Source organism: Anopheles arabiensis, chromosome 2 (genome assembly GCF_016920715.1).
Source record: "Anopheles arabiensis isolate DONGOLA chromosome 2, AaraD3, whole genome shotgun sequence".
In the NCBI taxonomy this organism is placed as follows: domain Eukaryota; kingdom Metazoa; phylum Arthropoda; class Insecta; order Diptera; family Culicidae; genus Anopheles; species Anopheles arabiensis.
The window spans coordinates 8568392-8594880 of NC_053517.1; the positions used below are offsets into that span (position 1 = coordinate 8568392).

The window sequence follows — 26489 nt, forward strand, 5'->3', positions numbered from 1 at the left end:
ATGAAACCATCATAAGCAAAAAGTCACGTTAAACATATTTCAACTCTGCCTGCCTGCTGGCGGCGAGGCATGATGGGCGTTCATGTTAGGCAACTTGTTCGACGCGTACGATTTTTTTGTTGCTATTGTTTTGTCTTCTGTATTTTGCTCCTTTCCACCCAATGTACGCAAAAGTTTTGTTGCGCTGCCCGTTTGAAGTTATATTATTGTCCTATAGCCATCGTCAACCGGCACGTATAATCACGTGCACATATTTCCCCCGGCCGATGGCGGTAGATTGCTTCTGCTGCATAACTTTTTGATTCCCATTCCTTTACCCGGGCACATTGTGCGCGGCCGGCTATTCGGATGAAGTGCAACTGTTTTTGTGTGTTCGGTGGCGTTATCCTTTTTATACTTTATTTCGCATTTATCGCGCAAAAGGAAACAAACATTTTGTTTTGGTTTTGTTTTTTTCATTCCGGCGTTTGTTGTGTACTGCGGCACTAGAAATAGAGGAGTGATGTGATATTTTTATGCCCTGCTTTGGACACACCATCCGGTGGGCGAGAGAGAGGAAATTGTGATGGAATAAAAGTTTGATTTACGCCCGCCCGACCGTGCCTTTAAAGTGGGTGTGTGAGTGGAGAACACTCGAAAAAAGTCAACCAACACCGACGAGTGTAAAAAGTTGAACAAAATGTCTCTTTTTTGTGAATAGGGAACCGAATAGATGATGTTGATTTATATTTTTCTCCACCCCTAGGACTTTCATGCAATCCTCCCAACGTTCCCATACACAGTGTCGAGTACACACACTTTACACAGTACGTTTTTGGATGTGTAAAATTATTGATATTAAGTATGACGCCGCTGGGTATATATAATATAACTGATGATGATTGGCATCATGCTGAAATAGGACGGTTTTGTTTTCCTGGTTAGAATGGGGACTTTTTTGATTCTCTTTTTTCCATCTCGTTTCGTTCGAAAAAGGCAAAAAAGGACTGCTTTTGACGAGTGCTGCTGAAGTACGGTTGCATTCGTGTTGGCATTTGTGAAGTGTTCGTTCCCGTGTTCGTATGTTCATCGGGTACCGCAATGCACTTCAACCAAGCTCTACAGACGACTAATTGCTACAGTTGTGCCCGAGTGTGCGGAAAGGACACCTTTCGGCTGGCACACAAATGACAGCAAGAGAAGGAAAAACTGCCATCGCCGAGGGTGGGTGGGTTACCGCAGCTGTCATGTGCTCTTGAATTGTTTCATTAATACACTTGAATGTTTGACGAATTTTAATTCCCGTTTATATTCGTACTTGAGGTGCGAATTTGCGGCGTGTGTGGCACATAATAGCCTTTTGCTGGGTCCACACCAAGCTTTCTCTAAAGAAGAGAAAAAAGATTGCAATATGAATTTGCTCACTCTACGTTCTCAGATGACCTGCTTTCTTTGTTCCGTATCTAGGACATCTAATGAAGTTTTGACCATCCCCATGCCTTCATTAGTTGCTGGTGTACCAGTAATGCTCACCTCATCATTCACCACCAACTCGCCGAACGAACGTTTGCCAGCGCATCGTTCCCATACACAGAGATCAGTTCCATCACAACGCCCTGCGGAAGCGAGCTTTCATTTCATTTCCAATGAAAATTTCACCTCAACCGCGTACGATCGGCCTACCATTCGGGGCCGGGTCGTTCGGATGCCAGACTGAAATGTCAAACACTCCTGACCGTATGCCTGTCACTGGGTCTCATCAGAAGCTTTTCGGTGGGTGCAAGCTTTCATCCTGCTGCTCTTCTCCGCTTTTCGCCCTCGAGGTGGTCCTGTTGTCGGTACTTTGAAACTGATTTCCCTTCAACATCCGCTGCTTTCAGCCATGGATGTTTGTGTGCAGAAGCCTGACTAATGGAAGGCACCGATAGGTCGATAGGTCGCTGCGCAATCAGAGACTGTCAATTGATTTCAATTTAAATTCGATTTCCTCATTTATTGCGCACCCGAGGGCATTAAATAGCATGGCTGGCTGGAGGACAGGAAGAACGGACCACAGAAACCGATATCGGTTTGCCAATTTGCCGACACACCGACCTGACACATCCTTCAAATTGTAGTGTGCCTGAATGACGATTAGACTGGAAGCTGTGAAGTAATGTCTGTGAATCGTACATGGTTGTAGTACGTCTTTTTGGAGCTAGAAGCACTCGTTAGGTGATGGAATATCCCTTGATGACAGCCCGCATTGATGTGCCAAAGGAAATCGTGGTAATTGGGTTGCTTCTCTCTGTACTCTTGACCTTGCCTTTTGGTTTGATTGAAAGGATGAATCCTTCGTACTGGATCTTATATTGATTTCGCTAAAAGGTTCTTGGCCATCATCAAGACGAATATTTTCGAGGAAGAACGGCAAGCAATCGAAGTCATAATTTCATTTTCATTTTACTTACCACACCCTCTCGTTCTTTGCGATTGTTCAGTTTCTAGATACGGTTTATGTGCTGACAATAGAAGACATCTCTACCTCGACAATGCCTCCAAAACACTCTCTCTTCATCCCACAAGGGTAAGAGTACTGTACCACGATATCGCCTCGGAATTGCTAACCCCTACACATTGCAGTATCGCTTTCTTATCGTTTGTTCTAACCACCAACCCTACTGAAATCTTTGTCGTAAAACTTATCCCCCCCTTGCTGTGATGGCCTCATTCCACAAGCGGAACGTAACAGTCGTTCTCGATTTCAAGAGTAATTTCCACACACATTTACCGAAGAGTCGAGATCCTACGACGGCTTTACTACCACCAAGATCAAAAGTTAACATTTTCAGCGATTTCTTCTTGATAGCAATTTACCCAGTTAAAGAGGAGAGTACGCGCTTGACACTTACATAGATAGATTCCAATTTTATGGGCGAATCATTTTGTTGAGCTAAGGGGGGATCCGCCGAAAAGCAGCCTATTGCAGTGAAGCTGACGGAGTTTTAATTTACTTTAATTTTTGCGCCAAAGTTTGTTTGATGTCTGCTGTCTGTCGACAAGTGCTCGGATAGGCATCAAGCGAATTGGAATGAACTGTGTAAAGTGTAGTTGATGAACGTAATGTGTAGCTGTTGAGTGTCTTAAAAGAAACACACACACACTTAGCCACTCAGCAGGAAGGAAAGGTTCTAGGGCTTTTGTTTGAGTTACTTCTTACATTTTGCATCGTTTTTAAAGTGACTCTCCCCTTCAATATGTTCGTCCCTTTCGTTCTATCAGGCAGTTTTAAACGTCGACAACGAGCCTAGACTGCGAGTTAGATTGGTACCCCTGTGTCGATTCAATATTTGCACAAGCTATTTGTAATTCGAAATTGCAAAACTCAAGTGGATCCTATCGAAATTTCATCACCGCTCTTTTTCCCCCGTCATGCTTGAGCATGGAGGATGTTTTTTCAACGCTCGTAAATAAGGGACGACTTTCGCCCGGGACGAGACACACCCACAGTTACGGATGAAATATTCATTCTATTCAATATGCAACCGTGAAGCGAACCGTTCACGAAAATGGTAGTTTCTGAAGATGTCTGTATCAAACACTACCCCATAGCACCTGTAACCGACTTCTCCATCATCAAACTCTTTCGCCTCATTCTACTACAACCACCACACCGCTACCACCGGAGAGAAACCACAGCAACCACAATAGAAACCGCAAAACGGTAAGCAACGAACCTTTGCTCCCTACCGAAACACACTTCACACTGGATTATCCTTCTGGTTTTTGTGTGTCTGCCAGAAAGCAAGGCTGGCTCCCTTTTTATCCCGGTCAGTGTTTGACACTGCTCCGTTCGAAGGCTCCGAGTGGTTTCATCTGCAACTATGTTACAGCAAGTGAGCAATGCCATGCCAGGGTCTGTGGTTGATGTTCCGGTGAAACAAGAATTCGAAGAAGACGAAGATTCTGCTGTTGTCGAGCCTCATGGTCGTGTGGAAATGCGTCCGGGATCTTGTAGACATGCTCGTTTATTGACTCATCCGAATAGCAACCCCAGTCCCGGTGCATCTGCATCTGAATGCGAATGCAAATGCACCTTCCACCGTTGGCAGTGCTCTTGCCGAAGTTCTTGTACAATTGTTCGGCCAGTGCCGGGACAAGTATAATTCGTTTATGGTATGAAAACATATTTGTGATGAAAGGATGCAAAAGGTACAAGCATATTCTGTTCAACTTTCGCTTATGTTCAAAGTTTGAAAGAATATGATTTGCATTCAAACGATAAGGAATAGACTGTAAATTAAAGATGTTGAAACTAGGTATAAAAGCGAGGAAACAAGTAAAACTATTCGACCAATGACTTTCAACGACTAAATATGAATAATTTAACCCAATACTTCTCACAGAAAACAACACAAATGTTATTCGGTGTGGAAATTTCAGGCACGTAATTACCTAACACGTTCGTACGATTTATTTGTATCTCACAACTCCATAACCTTCCTTATCCTCCAATTATATATCAATGTTGTCGTTGCTCATTGGATTCAATTACCGTCCATTTTAATTGCTTCATCATTCTTAATTAGGTCCCGAGGCGGAACGACCTTAACCGTTCTCCAGCCATCGCCCTACCCTGCAACGAATTCCCAAAACAACTCAGCATCTCTAACCCAAACAAAGCACATCGCTCCGAGCGATCGTACTGAGCGAGTTTTGTAATCAATCATTTTATTTTCAAAAGCCATTTCCAAGTGACCGAACATTCTGACACCGTCCGATAACGACCAGCTCGACTTGGTTTCGCTTGCCAATTTTCTGCTCCTAATGTTTACCCGCAACGAAGCCAGAGTTGCCTATGCCCGGCATTGAACAGACTCTCCCAACGGCCGGATGCTATCCACACCGTAAGGCCGAAAATGTGTGACAATACACAGGAAAGTCTTTTGCTTCGTGCGAAAAGTCAACGTACGTCCACATGTTACCAGCCTTTTGACTTCAACGATGAGAAAGTCATCGCTGTAGATACAGGCAGCAAGAACCACGGCCACCACTTGCCGGCAGAGCATTTCGTAACGCAATGGGACCGCCGCCAGACACCAGGCCAAGGAAGGATGGTATCAAATTCAAGCCGCTCATATTGGATTACCCTGTCGCAAGTAACTCTAGCGAAAATTACCCATAGCAGCACCGGAATGGTGACATTAGCTTGCGTTTTTGGGTGGGCTTCTAGATAAACGAAACATGTCAGGCAGCGTGTGTGTCGCTCGCTCACTCGCTCGTAACTCATCAGTTTTACATTATGCAACAGTGAGACAATGGTGAACGCCAACAGTTGCTTCTTTGTCACCTAAGGCTTTGGTATATACTGATTGATTAACAGCCCTTAGTGCAAGTATCGTTCGGAGCGCTGGAAAGTACAGCCTCATCATATTACGCTTTTGCGCTAGTGCTCAGCCAACCTTGTGGGTAGCTAATCGGATAGCTTTGCAGCAGACTGTTCGATAAATGGGTATTTTCTACGAAATTCTGAGTAACAGGTGAAATTGATAGCCCCCTGCCATGGGTTGGATTCCACAAATAGCGTTCGTTGATTATTTTACGTAAGTAAAACTTGTTTCCACTAATTCTGGAACCGTGACACCATTTGGTGACATTTAGGATGCTAAAAACACGTTTTTGTTTATCGAATTCATTCAATGTGTCCATAGCTAGAGGCTATTTTTTGTTTGATGATGAAATCAACACCGACTGATGTGGGAAGGTTCTTATTGACTGTCAATTAAAATACATATTTTCACGAATGGAAAACAAATGAAATCAATATTCTGAAATTATCTGCCTATACCGCCACGCGCATAACATTACATTCTCTCTCATTAAACGATCATGATCAAACGAACTTCATTCCTCAATGACACGCCACTTTGTGATGTCGAAAAATAACTCCACCGAATGATTATCCATCGATTCCACCAGGCGCAATACTTTGTTGTTTTCCATGTTTTTACTTTTCGCGCATAAATTATCGTTTTTTTTTTTATTTATTTATTTACGTGCAATGCACTTCCGCACGGCAAAAAAACCATAACAAATGCCCTACGACGACCAACAGCATCCCTGGATTAAGCTGGGTAGGTTAACCACCAGCCATTGGAGCGATACGGCGAACGGTATTTAACGTACTGGACGCCACACGCGACCATCATCATCATCATCATCGAGTTTCCAGTCACACTCAATGCACAAAACCCGATTGCACCAATGTTTTCGTGCTCTCAGATCCACTCCCCCCGGGGGGCTGTAAACAATTTCAGCATAATTAATTTCCGAATAACTTCCACCACCCGGGACAGGGAAACAATCGGTGGCGTAGGCCATGGGGTGCGGATGCATATTTTTAAGGTGTTGCGCAGCGAGCTCGGCAGCATTAATTTCTAGCGCCCACATGGTGTTACCCCGCCTGTCGCCCAAACCGCAACGCACCCTAACTATCCAACCATATCAGAGACAACGGTTTGCACCCACCGCACGAGCTCGGGCGGGCTAAACAAAACATTAAAAACCACCGAAAAGCGTGCGTGAATAAGTAATGCGATCGAATGGTTTGCGAGTCGGAGGCGCCGGGCAAGCAGTAGGGATGATGATGATCAAATTTAGACCCCAGTTTGTGTTTTATCGTGCAAGGGCATAAACACATCGCCACATAAACTACTGTCCATGCTGAAAGGTTTATCGTGGCAATATGAGGGAAGGGAATTATTTTATTGGGGAAGGAACTTTAATACTAATCTGGCAAAGGGTTTGTTTTCGTCTAATCGAAACTTTTACTACTTCAATTACGAAATATGTAGTAGGGTACATTTCACCATTTGATATTTCTCAACTGAACTCATCATCCCGATCATTCTCACCTGGTAAAAAATCGTCCGTTCGCATGGTATTTAAATTATATTGTCCTCTTGCGGGCAAAGGCCGTTCATAAAATCTCGCACCGTTGTAAGTGCATAAATTTTGAAATAACCACCACCAACTCCCAAATACTGTCCACTTATCTAGCGCTCGGACAAACCACGCTGCATGTCCTGTGCCTCACTTTTTGCCCTCTTCTCCGTTGTTCAATGGTAGTCATACCAATGCTTGCAGTATCCACCCGTTCCTGGAAAGCATCTCCCCCGAAAGTGACTTTGCGTGTAATAACTCCCCGGGGCGCACTAGAATCCACACGAAACTACAGCACACCAATGCCCAGCACGGCTCGCTTTGCTGCAGTGTATGTATGCTATTTTCATTATCCTGCTGCTACACTGACATTTGCATCCCGAACCGCAGCCAGAACCACGGACGCTATTTTTGATGTCAATAAAACCGCCAACCAACTGGTGGCTGGAAGTTCCTTCCTTGTACACTGTTCCCACTGGCATGCCGAACCTCACATTGGATGAATGAGTTTAAAAGCCGACATAAGTATGGCAACATGTTCAACTAATGACTTCGTGCTGTCGGGCTTTAGTATGCCGATGCGTACACCCCGTGGACAACTCCTCAGAATTAAAATTCAAACACCCTGCCCCTTTATGCGGGCCAGCTGCTCAACAGCCTTTCAATATGCAATAAGCCTAACATGTGGATACGGGCGTATTGAACAAAAAAAGCGATCGATTTTAACTCATCAAAAGTCTTCAATCGATTAAGTGACACTCGCCAGGGGTTTTTATTCTAAATTTTCAATGGTTTGAAACATTCTCAGCTGACCGTCTTACAAAATTGACACAATGTCAAGAGCTTAAAGTGAATACGAAAAATGAAAACAGACACAACCCATTCCTGATGGAATAAAAACATTAGCAATCAAACCGACTGCTGTCCTGGGCACATCGTTTAGGCAACAATTCTGGAGCCTTTCGTCCGATGCCCGCTGCTAACCTCAAAAAATATGTAACCCATAAAAATAAAATCCCCCGAAACCTCGATCAATCTGTACCTTCAGCACACGGCGACGCGTACGGTGATGGTTGGAGAACACGAACATCTGCTCTCCGGTTTTGTTATTGCTTCGATTTCTGTCCTTATTCCCTTCCCTTTCTTACCGCTGCGCACGCTCTTCGACATGACCGGTCGACCGGTCCTGGCGTTACAGCTTCCAAAAATACGCTGCTACGGTGTCGGCTACGGTACGAAATGATGATTCCACTCTTTCTTGACGGCCGTGCAGTCGCCCGAGCTATCTTAACGTATCGAACCGTTCGTTTGTGGATCTTATTTTGTGCCGAAGTTTCGTTTGCCACCACGTCCGTGCATCCTTTCAGAGGCTGCAATCCGAAGGCAGGGAATGAATCTGGTTGGTGGAGTTTAAATCAGGTTGCAACCTATGCACCAAGCCGGGCAAGTACGATCTCGGCCAGCAGCCGGCACACAACAACAGACGCTTACAGGATGGGTTTCTATTTGAGTTGTTTTACTGTTCGTTTCTTCATTTCATGCTTGGCCAGGTCGATTACCTGCCACCGTTGCCCGCGCAGGTCAATGGTGGACGCTGCAAAGAGGATGAGGTTTTTTTTTTGGACAACCGACAAACCGTTCCCGGGAAGCGTCTGTGTAACATAAATTCAGCCAATACCGATGCTTGTGGTGCACAGTTTCCCATGCGAAGGATGCGCAAAACACAATTGATGCTGCGGGATGGAAAGACAAAAAAGGGCGAAAGTACAGCAAAAGAGGCAAAACAAAGCAAAAGATGCTTCGGGCGCGCGCGCCCTTCCTTTGGCATCGGTCAAGTCAATCGCAGCAGTTAAGGTTTCCTTCGCTTCCAGCCCTAAAATTGAACAGAAGGCACACTATATGCATGTTTTGCACAACGCAGTTTCGCATCAAAAACTACCGGTTTTCAAAATTACCAATCGCTGGTCGTTCTAATTGGTACCTTCGGGTGTGCAAACGTTGGTCGGTCTCTCGTGTTCCAATATACGCAGCGGCCAGGTGCTTGTATTTAGGCCAAGAGGCAGCTTCATCGCTCTTCGCTGGACGCAGGGAGTTTTTTGTTTTTGTTTTTGACTCTACCAACTCAACAGGGAGCCCTTGCCAAACTGTCGAACGGTGGCTACCGAAGGGAGATGTTGTAGAGTTTAACGAAACTAACAAACGATCGCGTTACAGGCACGCATAGTCTAATCCCTTAATGGGACTCACTTCATCGTGCAAGCGACGAACCAACGCTAGAGCCACCGGCAGATGGTAAATGAAGTATAGGCGTAGGCTTTCGAGAGGTCAACGCAGGTAGGTAGAGCAACGTGCCTTTGATTTGAAAGTTGTTGATTTTTTAAAACGCAACAGATGGGAAGCGTACAATATGTTGCGCATTGTTTCGTAGACCCTTGTTTGCTCTACTTTTAAATCAAATTTCACTATGACCCTGTCAGATTTAACGATGTTCTGTTATGCCCATTCCAAGTCTGTTTCCTTCGCCATTAGTCAATTTGATAAACTTTGCGCCGATGAACTGCATGGCAATCGACACGAGATCATCTGCTTCCTGCTTTCGAAACTAACTTTCTTAAATGCCATCTGATTATTGATCCCACAAATCCTACTTTATCTGTAACGATCGTTCGAACGCAATGGGATGACTCATCACACGCGACCCATTCCAGACAGGAAACATCGTCCCTGCCAAAACCGAACTATAGCCTTCTTATCAAACTTCACCACACAACCACACGAAACGAGTAAGTCCTTGTGAAGATTCCCTAATTTACCGAATCCTCCTGCTCTCGGTGAATCCGCCCCAGGGCTTCCGTAGCGTTTCCCAGCGCTGTTCACTACTTCCTGCCACAGAATGCAAACAAAAGTTTCTCGTCCATTTTACTGGCGAACTTCTGCAGTAATCAACCAGACATAAGACCGTGTAAGACTCGTTCCGATTGTTCCGTTGCGCATACATTACACTCCAGTGCACGCATCGTCTTCGCAAGAGTCTTCGTCCGAAAAGCCTTTACGTTCGCTGGAAGCTCCAACTTCTCGCATTAGTCCCGATTGTAGGAGCGATTGAATTCATTTGGGTGCACCAAATGGATAAAGTTCCACCAGCCCGGCACCACCGGACATGATTCTTCAATAGAACTCTCCTCTGCACAGTCTGCTCGCACGGTATTCCTTATGTTTTTTTTTTCTTGCAGAGAGTCTCACCTGCTCATGCGCTCATAGCATAATACCAGCTTACCTTTGGTTGAATCTTAGCCCGCTCGTTCCTTCTTTTTTTTTTTGCTTTGCAGATCACTTTCATGTCCTTTCAGCTGGAACGCATTTTCATTATGTGTTTTCTTCCCCTTGTGTGTTTCTGACACTACCCGCTCGCAGCATAGCGCACTCAGTCTGGTACGCAATTTTTATCATGCTTTATGCGACTCGAGCTGTAATCCTGGTCTTTCGGATTAGGAGTGTAGTTTTTGGCAGTGAGAGGGTGTGGCGCATTAACGAATAACTACAAGCAAAATCCCTTCAGCGTACAATATGCCCGGCAGCAGCGCCCCGCAAGGGGTGAAACATTTTGATCCCCTGCACGTGTGTCGTCCCATGCGAAGGGTTGATTTCTTATCAATTTTTTTGACAGCCGGCAACGGTGCAAATTGATTCCGATGTTTAAGACGGCTTGGAAGTGCAAACAGCCTGGCCGTAAGGCCACTGAATCGAGAAGAAGCGAGAGGAATAAAATATAATCCCCTCAATTCCGCTCCGAAAATGCGATATTTGTATCCAAACCACGAAGCTACTACGATGCAGCTGCTTATCGATTGATAAAAACTGTTTCCAACCCTCAACCGGCATCCATCTGATTCGACCAGCAGAACGTGTCACGAACGGCCAAGAACCCCTTTGCACGTGCTCTTTGTGTATGCGTGCCCAAAGACTTTTAAAGTAATTACTTCTTGCTGCCGGATGGTGACTGCGGAAGTGCAATACCGAGCAACGACTTTCGTTCGTTCCAACCAGTTCGATTTGTAGATTATCAACCCACCGAATAATGTAGCCCTCTGCTTCCGAACGAATGCCGGAAGAGCGTACCAATTGCGATGGGCAATAAAATCGGGGCCATCGTACAATTTGACCTCGATTGCTGCTTATCATCGAACTGTTTTCTAGGCTAGAATCTTGCTCAGACCAATCGACCGCGTTCAATTATTCATCTGACTGCCAGAAGGAACCGGGATGTTATGGTTCCGGCATCTGAGTACCTAATCCGGCCTGAGACTGCCTGAACTTGTGTGACAATCGCTCTCCGATCGTTGGTGACGATTGTAGCCTTGAATGGACCGGAGGAAATGAATAATTTATAACTCCCATTACGCATGTTTTCGTCTGTGGGTTCATTCCTGATGCTACCTTTTTTTGACACATCGATGACCCTCTTTCTAGGAAGACTTAAAGATCCACGACCTTACCCGAGTTTGGAACAAAGACTCTATTTGAGGTTATATTTCATAACCACTAAAACAAGCACGTAAAAGCAAAGGGGAATCGTGGTTAAATGACACCCCAAATCGAATATGGCACATTCGCTATCTAGGACCCTTGTGTTCCCCAGTTTTGGAAACTCATATTACGCTCCTGTGTAGTGCGAGAAATGTTAAAATTTAATACACTCGACCTGCATATGTCATCACCTTCAAACACTTGGTGCGATCTTTCTGCTCCCATTCGCTGTACCCACTCTACGCAAACAGGCACTCGGTGGCACCATTCGTTGAAGCCCAACAGCAGGATCTAAAACCATTTATTTGTACCCCGACAGTGCCCACCACGGTCTCCCTCAGAAGTTAATCTGCATGTGTTTACTGTGTGCACTGTTACATGGACTTGTCCTATCTCGATACGTTCCCTCCGGACGTCCTGCTGTGTGCCACACTCGTGCTATTTTTAGGTCCTAGCTCCTTAGTTAAAACGCGAGTTAGAAAAAAAGCGTGTTCCGGGGCGTGAAGAACCGTGAATGACTAACTAATGATGGTAATGAATGAGTTGTCACAGTTCGCTTGGTCGAAAGGGACAGCACGGCATCGCTGGGAGAACGAAAGGACAGCAACCCCCGTGGCTCCGATTGTGCTCAAAATCGTTACTGTATGAAGTACCATATCCGTCCTCTTTAAGCGTGCGAGTGCTACCGCTGTCAATGGATTATTTGATTACCGTGCTGGCAATTTGATTGTTGGGTTAGAAAATGGCGTTTACGTGTTTAATGTGTCATGCATTAATTGGCAGCGATTGATGGCTGGATATTGATGGAAGCGAGAATCGTAGTAAAACAAAAATATGATCTAAATATCTTATTTTTCTCGATAATTATTTACAGTAGCATGCTTTAATTGCCGAGAAGATGATGATGAGATGATATTACAATACCCTAAAAGTTTTTGCTCAATCTCCCTGAAAAAGGCAAAAATGGAATTAAATGTTTGTGGAAATTTGACATTATCATTTTCATTGCGTTCCGTTCTTGCATGGACATTCCGTTCTTGCATGGATAATGAAATTAATTTTGGGTCAACATCGATCAAAACTTTCAATCTACTTTACTTACCTTGGGTTCAGCGATAAGACAAAATGCCTCAATTTGTTCCTCGGACCGGTTTCCATGCATACAGATTACCTGATTTTAACCATTCCCACAAGACGTTACCTTCTACTTGCATGTTCAAACATAGCAGCTTGAGAATGACCAGTGACAGCGAGGGAAGAACGAATAGTCGTGTCCTCAAGCAAAATGTGTATGTTCCTGGTGGTTTTAATAATCTCAAGCCAATTTCCGTCCAATGTCTGGCATGACTGATAACACTGTGAGATAGTACAAAAAAACATACATAAAACACAACACATATGTACTTTGAAGTTTAAAATATTTGATTGATAGTTTGCATACATTTCCAGTGGTGATATGAGTATTTCTTATTAAGAAACCGGTCAGGAGAAGATAACAAAACTTTCTTTTTAAGTACAACAATCAGCAAGAGCAAACTAACAGTGCATTTCTTCAGTGCATAATTTATAGATAAAGGCAATGCTATAAACAAAAATTAACCTCGTTTGCCATTAAACCCTACAATGAGTCCCGGATGTGTTTAAGAAGGCTCCGTTAAGTTTTATATCTCATTTCCCCGGAAGCATAATATCCACCGCGGCAAGCAAATTTGATGTTTTTTTTTCTTTCTTTTCCCTGTTAATGCGTTTCCATGCGGAAGGTTTATTTTTGGCATAATTTATGCACCATTCCAGCACCGTTACTGAAATTCCATTTGCCAGTGCAAACGATGAGGCCTCCTATTATTTTATAATATTTTAACGAATTATGTTTTTCCACTTTCTTTCAGGGTTCTTCCTGCACATTTGATGGTGGACCTTCCCTTCTCACTGGTAAGTAGTATCGTTTTATTTGATTCCTTGAAAGCAGCTTACCAAATAATTAAACTGTAAATAACCTATCTGAAAAATACGTACACAGTAATTTCTAAATTCCTGTGAGTCTATTAAAATCAACATTGAAACATTTTTCTATATTTATGGCTACACAAACATTCGCTTATCAAAAGCATATCTCCATTCGATTCAGAACAAGCGTCTAGCGTCCACTTCAAGCTAACGAATCAATTACCAAAACACTGGCCAAATACTACCATCATGCTCTTCACACGGAAAACATGCATAATGACCACCGAGAACCATAAGTGGTTCCTAAAGAAATATTGTTATTGCATCATTTGCGTCCTGCTATTTGCCACTTCAACCGAACCAGAACGGTTTGGCGTAAGCAGCATACACACCGAACATTAGAAGCATTGGTGTCCACTTGAAGGTTCCCTTCTGTGGTTGGTCGCTTTAAGAAGGAGTGCACCGTTTTGCACCCAACCAACAAGTGAATATCGAATTTATGCTTCGAGCACATGGGTGATGGAGTTGCCGGTCGTCATGGTGTGTTCGTTCCCAATTGTTGAATTCGATAGTTATGTGTCTGGGGTTAGCAGCTTTGGTTCTAGAGTTTTTGGACCGGAATTTCATTGCTATTTCCAATCACAACAAGTGTTTATCTAGTTTACTTGTTTCTTGTTACTAGCTAAACTTATCAGTTTGTTTTTTTATGATGCGAAATATTTACAGTAAAGTTATTCAATCTTTCAACAAACAACATGCCCTTCCTGAACCAAAATGTTCAATGGTTCTTTTGTGTTTACCTTATTGCCACTTTCAATATAACCGTCTACATATATTCAAAAAGTAACGAATGTTTTGCAATTGTGTCGTGAGAAGATGCGCACAACATAATCAACACAGCACAAAACATTTTTGTAAATTTGATACTATTGGAAAATCGTTTAAACAACTCCCGTACCATTAGTGCTCTTTGTTTGTTGGTGAAACATTTACACACTTAAAAAAACCGTTTAATCTCATAAAACCTGCTCATATTACACATATACCAATCGATTTTTCGAACAGTGTCGGTCGCCATCTTGCACAGTACAGTGTGCCAGAGTGCCGCAGAGAGCTGCACAGTCACACAAGAGCATTATTGCGGCTGCCAAGAGAACGTAGCACAGCTCGGCCCTGTACCGAAAACCCACCGTTCGGGCCTGACTCTGTTGCCGATGATTTCACCATCCACAGCGCTGCAGCCAGTTCGAGATAGCGCAGACACAACCACACAGCACCGCAGAGAGAGAGCGAATAGCAAACCCCATCGCCTCATCACGTCTTTGCACCGCTTGTGCACCAAAAACAACCCCCTAGAGTAGTGTCGTCGGTCGGTTGAAATTTTGCGAGAGAAAACTCACCCCTCCACCCCATATCAGCACCCAAGCGAAAGAGAGCCAGTGAGAGCATAAAACAGCGCACAGCTCTCACTACGGGCAGACCACGGACCAAGGGTAGCACAGTTTTGACGTCTTCGCACACAACACATTCGCTCCTACCTACACTGCGAAAGTTTACGTGAATTCCGCAACGCAAAGAGTGTACAAATTTGCTGTGTCCCGTGGTTTTGGCTCGTGCAAACCGGGGGTGAAATTCGAACGTATTACCATCCTCCTGCTGCATCTTTCCGGTTCCGGTGAGGGAGGGTGGAATGTAAAGTGCACGCGACAGCAGCAGCAATACGCCGAAACCGTATAGCCTGTGTGCGCTCCCCGTACACACAACAGCAGCACACAACACGACGGACTCCGGCCAGCCGGAACCGATTCTCCTCGTGTGTGCGTGTGTGCCAGGGTTAGCTGCGCTGCTCATCGATTTTTTTGACCGTGTGTCCGTCGTGGTGTGTCGCTGTCCGTGTTCCCGGGACCGTAGTTTCGTGGCGCTTGCAACCAATTCAGGGACCCACCGAAAAGGCAGCTGTGCTAGTGGTGCAATTGACGGTCAGTGACGGCACTTGAGGGTGCACTTGTGTTTTCGGTGGCTTTGTTTTCCCTGTGCGAGAGCAGATTTGTCTTTATGGACCTGATGGAGAGTGACAATGGACCTGATTAAAACGCACTATGTTTCGCGGGACAACATAAGAGTTGTGCGTAATGTGTGAAGGAAAAAAAACTTGTCTTTCTTTTGCTACCTACATGAGAGTGGCAAACGTTTTGTGTAAAACAAACACTTGTTCAATTATCTTTTTTCGGTGCATTTCCACTTGGATGTGTTAGTGTGGTTTCGGTCTGTTACGTTGATTGCATGGTGCTTCTTTTTGGTGATTTTTTGTTCTGTCCGCAACCCGTTTTACGTGTACTTGGTGCATTGAGCATTGGCGTCAATCATTATTCTATGAAAAAGATTATTTTAATTAAACATGTTCTTTGCAATGCACTGAAAACAGTTCAATCAATACCTAATTTTGCTATATTGTGTGACTGTGGGTTTTACCGGTCTGAGAAATGTTCGCGCGATAAATTCTACCCGATCGGCATACCCCATCCCAGTCCACCTTTTGATACCGGCTTTTCCCTTTCATCAATGCAAACAGAAGCGTCGTGGAGTACTTCTATCTATCGCATTGGGAAGGAGGGAGGAGCAAGGGTCAGAGTGTTCCATACGGTTGTTTGCTGTATTTCCAATATCGCACACCTGTGGTGCAGGCTGACAAGGGTGGTATGCGCTCCACATGGTGCTACAAGCGTGGCACCTTCTATTTATTTACTTGAGAAGACTATTTAAAGAAAACCACAGCCGAGATCATCGAACGAGCACGGCCGTATGTAAAACGTGCAAAAATATCGACGCACACCCATTAGCGCCATGACGTGGTGTGGTACAGCTGAGAGAGCGTGTACGAGCGTGAGAGAATTGTATGCGCGAGAAAACAAGCATGAGCGTATGCTGCAGAGCATGCAGGACGGTGTTCAATGGAGCTACTTAGTGTTAAATATCCAACCGACTTTGATTATTTAAACAATTGATAAATTCTAAAACAATCGTTTCATTTTTAGTCAAAGTTATGAAACATTCTTTTACAGCGTGGCCCTAATTTAATAATAATCAAAAAATAGTAAAACATCGGTTAGTTTAAAACATGCAAACTAAGCGAGAGAAAAAGCAAAAGATATTTTTATAAACATTTATAGTGAAAGTGCTTATATAAATCGTGGTGGATCATTTTTTGCCTTCATTGTGTACACCGAAAATGAAAATTCTACAACACATTGCAACGACAACTTAAGAAGCAAACAACTGTAAACATTTCAACATACAATAAAAAAGGTAAACTTCATGAACATACGAAAAAAATATATTTAAATTAATTCCAATGGCAATACTAGAATTCAAAATACGCACGTAAAAATACTTGTTGTATGTTCGCTGACGTAGGATTGACGAAACGCAAAAGGAAATGATTGTTCATTTAAGTTGTGTTATGATTATTCGGATCTTGATTAGCTGCAGTAAAGCAAATTTATTCATATCGTCCAACTGCAAAGGTTGAAGACATTATTCATCATGTCAAACAAATCATTCATCATGATAATCCTCCTGGATATGAACCTCTTTTCAATCAACATGTCTATCGGTAAAGATGGTCCGTTTTAAAGAGCACTTACGTTTTATCAAACTTTAAAGTACACATACAGTCAAAGGAAGATACTAAATTTTTTCTTCCCTCTGGTCTTCCTCAGGAAAACAAAGACGTGATAACCAAGTGTTTAATTCATATTTATCACCATAGCTTACCCATTAAATATGAGTTATCGTTCGTTGAGCGTACGGAAACAAACAAGGCGCCGCAATGATAGAGAAATATCATGCATCGTTGTCTTTGGTGCACTGCAAGTGCTCTAAAATAACCCCAAAGTAACGTCTTCATGCACAACATGGTTATTGGAATCAACGGTTTGCCCGAGAGACGAGCGCGAAATTTCATTTTTCATTCTGCTACTATTTTAAGATCCTTTTATGCTTCATCCGAAAGCTGTGGTGAAGTCGTGTGCAGCACAAGACACTGGAACGCCAACAGCACTTGGCAGACAGTTGAGAATTAATGGCCTCTCTAGAATCGTGTGACATGCGAAGCGCCAAATTCACCCAAGGATCACAACCGAAGCGCTTCTTAGCTTATCAGAAAGTGCAGAGTTCAGTCCGTCGCTTGAGTATCTCGCGGCGTGTGCTTGAATGGGTTCAGTGGTATTTTGGGTTGAAAATTCATCAGCTAAAGAAGCTTTCAGGAACACGCCGGTCTTCGCTATCGTCTGAAACCATGCAAGGGTTTGAAAGAATGTACAGCATCCATCCTCGTCTGCCGTTTAGTTACAGTATAAAAATCGCTAGTATATTCAGATTAAGTGTATTGGAATGTGAATCTAAACAATGTCTAATTCCTGATAGATGATTGTCGAAATGGTTACTAGCAACGAAATACATGTTTGACTAGTTCAAGATAATGATTCCATTCGTATATCGTAGAAGAATACGCCTCACAGTATGCAATTGGCACATCAAAATGACTCCTTGAGCTGGCTTGGTTTGGATTTTTAAACGAATATACATAACACGGCTACGTGTTAGTCTTGCCATATTTCACCACGAATACTTGCTATTCCACCCTCCAAGTAAAATGTCAATCGTTCCTGCGGTGCGTACATTTCCGCTTCACCGTTCCGATGACAATTGGTGCGTGCCAATGACACCTAAATTAAAGTTTCCGAGCTAGTTCGAAGGGACGACGCGCAGCTCTGTGCATGTTGGCACAGCGACACTGGTCGAAGACGTTGGAAAAAGACTCCGCAAACCGCAAACGGGAAATTGAAATAAGAAACTTTGCCTGGAAACCGAAACCTCAGCGAGTTTCTGTGCGTTCCGTACGTGTGCAGTAGAACAAACAAAAAATAATTGAACTCAAATCGATCGATCTTCAGTATCGCCGCACATCAGGACGGAAGGCATCTTGAGGAGTAACTGAACTGGAAAGACTTCTTGCGGTGGAGGTAATCTAACTTTGAGCGAGTGCAGTAGGATAACTATTTGCTGTCCTGTGGCAGCAGGTCGGGAGAGAAAAATAGAAAGCGAGAGAAAAGAAAATTGGGAACGGTTTTATTTGTTATTGATTGGATTTTCAGAGGGCTCATAACGGTTGGAAAAGGGGATTCATGTGATTTCCTGCTGAACTTTAATGTTTAATGCTTATGTGAATGGGGAGCGGTTTGCTGTGCTATATAGTTAGAGCGTTTGTAAGGTGTGTCGATGGACGAAAACTACGTTTCAGCTCGAACCTAGAGGCACTTCGCACTGGACAGCGAAATCTAATTAAATTTCCCATAATTAACCTCATGCTGCTATCGCTGATTGCACAAATCTAATTTGATGTTGTTAGGAAGCAGTGCTAGGGACTAGGGAAAAGTTGTGGTTAATTCCTAACCTAAGATTACGAGAAAAAATACTCAACAACGGATAGCTGACTGATTGACGGATTGTAGGACTTTCCTCCGGTTGTGCAGGGCAAACATTTAAACGATGGAGAATGAAAGCGTTATCGACCAACATTTTCATTAGCCACCCCATTTCATTGCATACAAAGGCCCGCTCGTAGTCAAACTTTATGCCATCGGTGGCTTGGGGTTTGGAGGGCAAGATTTATAGAATTACTCATCCAACTCTAGCTCCCTTTACGAGCGGGCTCCCCTGCGACTAGAGCCGGCCAATGCACCATCGACCGAAAGCACTAGCCCGGAACTAGCGTCTTCAAATGAACCGGAAAAGAATCGGATATTTATGAACCAAACCAAGCACCGTCTTTCCCTCCTGCTAGCACTTACGCTTTGGAGCTAGGACACCCAGGTCCCATCGCACTGGTCCCAGCTCATTTCCATTGTTTTTCGCGTGTGCAATAATGGCTCGTTTGCCACCGTATCGTAAACTAAAGTCGCCGGCATTATTAGTAGAAGGGTTCGGTGTTTTTGCTTCCACTTTGTTCGCTTTTTTCGCTTCCGTTCGCGTGAACCGGCGTCATCTAGCCACTGTTGTTCAGAAGGGGAGTGCGTCCTTTCATAACCCCACAAGAGATAAGCTTAGTAGATAAAGTTTTGCTTTTTTATTACTTTTGTCTGCGTTTTTCTTCCTCACCATTTTACCCATTTTTGTGGCGGTGTAAGTGCCTACCTTTCCCCTAAAGGCAAACTACAACGCCTGCACTTGCGCCTGAATAGACCCGGCAGACGAACGGGTTGGGTGATTAATGATTTGTTGTAAACAATAAAGGACTCATTTTCTGACGTTCACTTGGAAACCGCTTCGTTTAACCCGCTCGTTGCATGGAAACTTTGCCGAGATCCATAACCGGTGTAATAATTACCAGAACATATGAAACGCAACACGGGTCTTTTGGTAGCGTCTGCATACAGGATTAATCCTTTGCATAAACGTACCGAAAGTCTCTTGGGGGAGATTTCCAGCAATTGCATTGAGAAGTAGGGAAAGAACATACAATATTGTACGAACTAATTTGCATTCTAGTGTGCCAATGGAATTGTGGGACGAACAGGCAGCGTTGCAGCTGCTGTCTGGGAAACATAATTGTCATATGTTATCCGTTGTCTACTTCTCCTTTCACAGTTTCAGTTCACATTCACTCCACTCTTCGGATAGCTATTCTTGGGTGTTTTTGGATCGCATTTCACCTATAAACCCATCGTAAGGATGTCGAAAAAGGACACGGCTACGTTCTTTTCACAAGGTACATCGGCACAGTTTGACTACGTCCTTGCCCTGTACCCACAGGTGCTGAAGCTGAAAGCGGAAAACAAATGCAAAAAACCAGACGAGTTGATCCGCCTGGACGACTGGTATCAAAACAAACTTCCCCAGCTAATCAAGAAGCGGGGCAAAGATCAGTACATGGTACATGAGGAGCTGGTCAAAACCATGAAATGGAAGCAAACGCGCGGCAAGTTCTACCCGCAGCTATCCTATCTGATCAAAGTAAACACACCCCGGGCGGTGCAAACGGAAACGAGGAAAGCTTTCCGCAAGCTGCCCAACCTGGAACAGGCCATTACAGCTCTATCGAATCTGAAGGGCGTCGGCACAACGATGGCGTCTGCCCTGCTAGCTGCAGCCGCTCCTGAAAATGCCCCCTTCATGGCGGACGAATGTCTAATGGCAATACCTGAAATCGAGGGCATCGACTACACAACGCGGGAGTATATGAACTTCGTGCAACACATCCAGACCACGACGGATCGGCTGAATCGCGAATGTCATCCAGACGACAGCTCGTCCGAACAGCCGTCTAGCAGCAGCAGCAGCAGAACACTTCCTTCCAAGGGCACGTCAGGCAACGGCACGTCCAGTAAAGATGGCGACACGGACGACGATAGTTCGACCTCTTCCAATGATGATTCGTTGAGCGCGACGCCTCCAAAAAAGAACAAACTCGAAACACCGAAACCAGCACTCATGCCTCACGAGAAAAAATGGACACCTCATAAGGTGGAGCTAGCGCTCTGGACACATTACGTTGCCAGTGAGTTGCAGCCGGATCTGCTAGAGCACATACCGGAAGAGTCCAGCAAATCTGCCACCGACGAAGCACTAAAAGATCTTAACGAAACCGTGCAACCTGCAGAACCGGACGCATCCAAGACAAGCAACGGAAATTCCACGAACAAAGTCGTTGGGCAGCAGCAAAGCAGCAATCACGTGCTTGAGGATCCTTCCGATGAGAGTAACTGCGACACGGAGCACGGTAAAAGTGGACTCGGTTCGGACGAATCCTCCAAGGATCATAAATTTGGGCAGGATAGCCTGGATGACTGCACCAAGTCGGAGGACAGTATGGAACGGCCTACCACCACTATAAGTAACACCGGCAGTAGTTTAACCTCTCTTTCTGCCAATGTGCGAAGGAAGACTTCGAAAAAAAGTGCAAGGTATGGAGCAATAGCGGCAGTCAGCGACGACTCGTTGAGCAGTTCTAAACAATCGATTGACGACGAAGGAAACAGTTCCGGTGAAGAGAATGATCAGACGATTCCGCCTCCCGGCAAAAAGACTAAAGTTGGTTAATGGTAGTGAGCGGTACGCTAGTGCTAAGTAGAGTATACTATTCGCAATGATACGCTCGATACCTGTAGATTGTGTAGATGATTTTTCAGTCAATTGAAAAGTAGTAATGTTTCTGTTTTTGGTTCCGTCATGTTGCAACATCATTTCTGACTAGTTGTTTCAGTGAGAGATAACGCTCGGCTGAATTATTTATAATAACATATTAAACTTCGAATGTTTTCTCTAGTGCTACATAATCTACCAATATTTTAGGCTCCTACTGCCATAAACATTCCACCTAAATTTGGATGTTACTCAGCGTAATGATTAAATTTTGTTTTGGCTTCGATACCTCCGCCGTTGTTAATTACTATCAAGCAACAAACAAACATAACAAATCTAAATATTACTTTATTTATTCAAACGATCATTATAATTATTAAAGTTGATTTGATATATCTATGTACGATTTATCCTTGTAAATCCGTTAGTCGTATGACATCATTTATATGAATAACTTTGAAATGCTTCGTTTATTTATTAAACAACCAAATAAACCTATCATTGTCGAAGATACTGTATAGAATGTGCTCTGTCCACATAAGTATAATTTCTAATCATAGCATCAAACATTTATGATGTACTGGTTGGGTACGAACATCGCAACCTTTCTTTTCAAAATTTGACTACACTGATGAAAACGATGCAAAACCAACAAAATTTTGTGTAGCTCAGTTATTCAGTTACTATTGGTGACATAAATAAACTGTGTAGATATAGACACAAGAAAGCTTAGAAACTAGCAATCAAAATAACGTTAGCTACCACAAACATAAAAACATGTACATCTGACGATAAATTCACTGAAAATGGTGAAAACGCCTGAAAGACAAGCTTCTATAGACCGGATGAAATCACAAACAGCCTTTAAAATAAGAATAATGATGTTCAAATCGTCATTCAAACTGCAAGCAAGTTGATAATAGAACACACATACAAAAATTGATTTAAACTGAAAAAACTAAGTTAAAAAACTTTAACAAGTAAAAAATCACATATATTTGATTAGATTAAAAAAAAATCAAAAACGTAAATTGTATAAACTAATCTGATATCATTCAGAGGAAGTAAAGGGAAATAAATTAATTTGGAATGCAATAAATTTGGTTCGAGTCTGTAGATTGTTTAGGTTCGTATTGAATAAGCTGCTTTCAAGGGTATTGGTAAGGTTTGTCCACAGCTAAAAACCTCATAAGAAAATGGGTTTCTTACTTTTCCACAGGCAAAAGTATCCGATCCGGCTAGCGCTTAAAGTGTGCATCGTGCTGTAAAGGTAGGTGTTTGCTTTCCCCTTTTTCCAACACAGTAATTTCATAACATCAGAAGTATTCGTTTGGCGCACATATGAAGATATGGATGCTTTCATTAGATACGCACAATAACTTTGGCCTATTTTTCGCCAAACCCACCGGAATACCATTACCGGAAATCGGTTTCGTGAGTTGAATTCAAAAATTTACAACGCACTGCCGAAACGTACTACCTACCTTCCGCACGACAGGGCGATGACTTTCCTGTCGATTGATTTTTACCTCCTACATCCTTTTTCCTACACTTCATCCGTTTGTCGACTGGAATACGTAACCAAACCTCTTCACTTCAAACAGTGAGGGACAAGATTATTCAACATTTGCGTGAACAGAGTTGCCTGCGAGGAAAAAGCTCATCAGTTCGGGTTAAAGGTGGGCACGATAAAAGGTGCGAACTTATTTTTCCTCTTTCTCGCCTCAGAAGAGTTCGTGAGCAATCCCGACGGTACGTGACGGTATTTGAAATGTCAATCATCGGTATGCAAGGCGCACGAGCCGCTAGCTGGCTTATAAAGTTGTTGTTCTGTATCAGCAACCTTACGAGCCACCGGTACGAGCGTTAGCTTTTATTTTTTTACTGTATTTTTAACGTAACATCACAAAGCCTTATACCGACCAGGGTGACGTTCAGCATTCACACACATTTGTCATCTTTGCTTAAGGTTTTATTTTGGCAAATGGAAAGTGTTGCTTCTGGATGGTTTTTGACGGGAAAATGTTGGGGAAATGTTGAAAATGAATGTTTTGAAGACGAGCGCAAGAATGTAAAAGAGCCACGCAACATAAACACATCAAGTTGTACAAACAAACACAGGATATTTCGTTTTGTGCATCGTGCATACATTTACTGCTAGGAGACGAGAACATAATCCTTAGTTGATTAAGTTGCTTTATAAAAAGCGGATGCTTTCCCGTTTTAGAAAGGAACATGTGCAAGTGGTTAAAAGTTTCATGGTTTCTATATAATGAATGAATCTAAAATGGAGAGCTACGACATATTATTCTTGTTTTTTCTTACCTGTGCTGACACCGCCTATGTTTATGCAATTTTGGAAAAATTAACAAAATATATCAAGACTATTATAGGTTTTAGTTAGTAAAACATTTCTAATATTTCCCTATTTATTTTAAAGCTCTTGTTTTACTAAAGAATTATCCACCTTTATAGTAAATTTGTTTGCGTGCGACCCATTTCTAAACTGCTACCTCATTTATCCCATAAATCACGTGGCAATAAATCTTTCTCCAAGCGCTTCTTAAAGCTCACCGTTTTGATTGTAGTGAAACTCAAATTAAGCATGAGTTTACGTGATTTGGTAGTACACAAACAACTGAACCTTTAACACATACTACCTCAAATGAAGGAAACGAATACAAACCATACCTTTGGGTCAAAGGATAAGCCAAAATCGGGTCGTTGTTCTATTAATGACACAACACTCCTGCCCAATTGCGCTCTTCGTCCTCATTCACACACTCATTTGTCCACCCACCCGTACACATACACACTAACATCGAAAGCAAACAAACCTCAATCTTCTCTCTACACTACGTTCTGTCCCACCGCTATCTGTTCCATGTCGAGCGTAATCAAATTAATGGTTATTGACGGAATAACGCGCCAAAAGTATACAACACAACGTCGTACGTTTCGTGCTCCCGTTGTATACATGTGGTAGGACAGGGTAGAAAAACCGAACCCAGCACGGGAGAAAGCAAACAACAAACAACCTAGAAAAAGCCATTTGTCCCCGTTCATGTATACTCCGCCGGAAGGAAAGCGGGGGAAACGAACATACTGGGTTCGAGTGGTTGACCGGACGTTTTCAGCGAGCACCATTTCAAACCCCTATGTGGATGAATTGCGGTACAATTTTATCATTCCTTTACTATTTTCTTACGTTGACTCGCGGTAAGATATACCAGTACCAGTACTTCACTAACAGGCAGAGACGAGGTGCTACAAGAGAAACGCCCGAACAACCTGTGTGCAGGGCTTTTTGAATTTAATTTCCATCCCAGTGACAACCCCTCCTGTACTTTTCGGTCTCACAGCTAATAACACATTGTGTAACCTTACCACGACCGGGGAAGGTAGTTTTGGCAAACAAATGGAACGAGTGGAACACACTATCAACACTGTCGCTACGCTCCTAATCCGTCGCAGGAATATGGCGGTGAAAATGAATTAATTTGCGAGCAGCTAGAAATTCGGCAAGGATGGGAAAAGTTCCATGCGTCTACACCAACACTAAGGGAAAATTCTCACATCCTATGCCTAACACGGGGCTGGGTTAGTATGCGTGTGTGTAACTATTGCATGTTTCATCTAGTCGCAGCAAGTGGTGCGAAGCATAATTGGATAATAAGGAAAGTTTTTCCTCCGGCACTGGAGAAAGCCCTCCAGCTCATGAAATTTTAATCGTCAGTAGTTTGTTTGCTCTGCCGGTGAAAATTTGTCCCGCAAATTATCCCTCCCCGCAATTGAGCGGCAGAGGACGAAAAGTCTGTGAGTATGTGTAGATCCTTACTGTCTCATATATGCACCAGGGCACAAAGCTGCCTGGGGTTGGCAGGGATCATCCTCCACGTCCACGTTGGAATTAACCCGTGCACTGCTGTTTGCTTGCAACATGATGGCAATTCGTCAGACCGAATGTGTGTACCGTCGTATAGCATCCGTTTTCTGCTGAAGGAAGCTCCATTAATAATCTCACCGTCCATCCAGTTCACCACAGCCAAGCTGCTTGGTGGAAGCGAAAAACATAGAAAAGCATGTCATTGCGAAGGCAAACACTGTATTTTTTTCCACCCTCGACTGTCCATAATTCGTTCGAGATGCTTCGAATCGTTGTGAAAATCCAGAGAATACAAAGATGATGAGGAAAAATGGCTACAGCCATAACTCATCGTGCAGAAGCCGGAAGCGCGTGTTGGTACACTCCCGTGCTGAATGCATTTACTCAAAGCACTGACATCCATTTGCAGGTTATAACTCACCCAGTACGTGCCCACCGGCAAGCGAAAATGCACTCGTAATGCTTCATGTGGTGGAAAGTTTCTGATTTATTTTATGAGCCTTCATACTTTCGAAATAGGAATAAAAAAAGGACATATTTTAGATTAAAGATCCTGGACGGTACCGTCACTGTTGTTTGCCATTTGTCTTCAATCATGTTACAACCACTGGCTCTTTTTTTCTAAAGAAGAGGGGTCAAAATTATCATTCCCTCTAACGTATACGAGGCGAACAGCGCTACTCAACGCGATTCTTCAAAGAAACCAAAATTCGAAACAGATTGCCAAAACTGCATGAAAATCGAAACGCTCCACTTGGTGCACGTTTCAAGTCATGGGTCTGGTGTTCTGGATTTGAGGAGGCAAACCGAATTCGATCAAACGAGCCATGGCTTGAAAGTACGCCCCAGGGCGAAAGGACGTGCAAAAGGCGAGACCAACGGCTAAAGGACGAACGGTACTTCATTGATCAATTCGTTCATTTATCATTTCATGCTTCATGTGGAGCAGGACGAGTTTGGGCTGCAGGCGGACAGGTTTAAACCACGCAGGAACGTGAGGCTGTAAAATGTCATTAAAATCCAGCATCAAAATTCCATTCCATGATTGCCCGAATTGAGCTTCATGGCTCTATCAGCGATTGAGTTT

The 26489-nt window shown here is 43.4% G+C and overlaps 2 protein-coding genes across 11 annotated transcripts in view; both read left to right on the forward strand.

The window, feature by feature from the left end:
- LOC120906142 (protein tincar) overlaps positions 1–26489 on the forward strand; it is a 91132-nt gene that overhangs the window by 8803 nt on the left and 55840 nt on the right. For 4 of the 5 annotated variants that reach the window (XM_040317626.1, XM_040317634.1, XM_040317618.1 and 1 more), the window contains exons 3-4: positions 13317–13359; positions 22736–22786. The gene's annotated coding sequence lies outside the window, so the exon portion shown is untranslated. The remainder of the gene's footprint in view (positions 1–13316; positions 13360–22735; positions 22787–26489) is intronic. The other variant, XM_040317647.1, reaches the window with a different exon arrangement.
- LOC120906169 lies at positions 14850–22626 on the forward strand. Of its 6 annotated transcripts, none has more exons than XM_040317657.1 (3): positions 14850–15353; positions 16410–16680; positions 20023–22626. In XM_040317657.1, exon 3 carries the CDS (start codon positions 20107–20109, stop codon positions 21472–21474), a length of 1368 nt encoding a protein of 455 aa, XP_040173591.1. In that variant the 5' UTR covers positions 14850–15353; positions 16410–16680; positions 20023–20106; the 3' UTR covers positions 21475–22626. The 6 variants fall into 6 exon arrangements, with proteins under 6 accessions (XP_040173591.1, XP_040173631.1, XP_040173600.1 ...); XM_040317697.1 differs by having other exon boundaries at positions 20029–22626; XM_040317666.1 differs by having other exon boundaries at positions 14850–15049.

Coding starts and splice junctions, on each gene's coding strand:
- LOC120906169 (XM_040317657.1), top strand. CDS start 20,107: ATGTCGAAAAAGGACACGGCTACGTTCTTTTCACAAGGTACATCGGCA.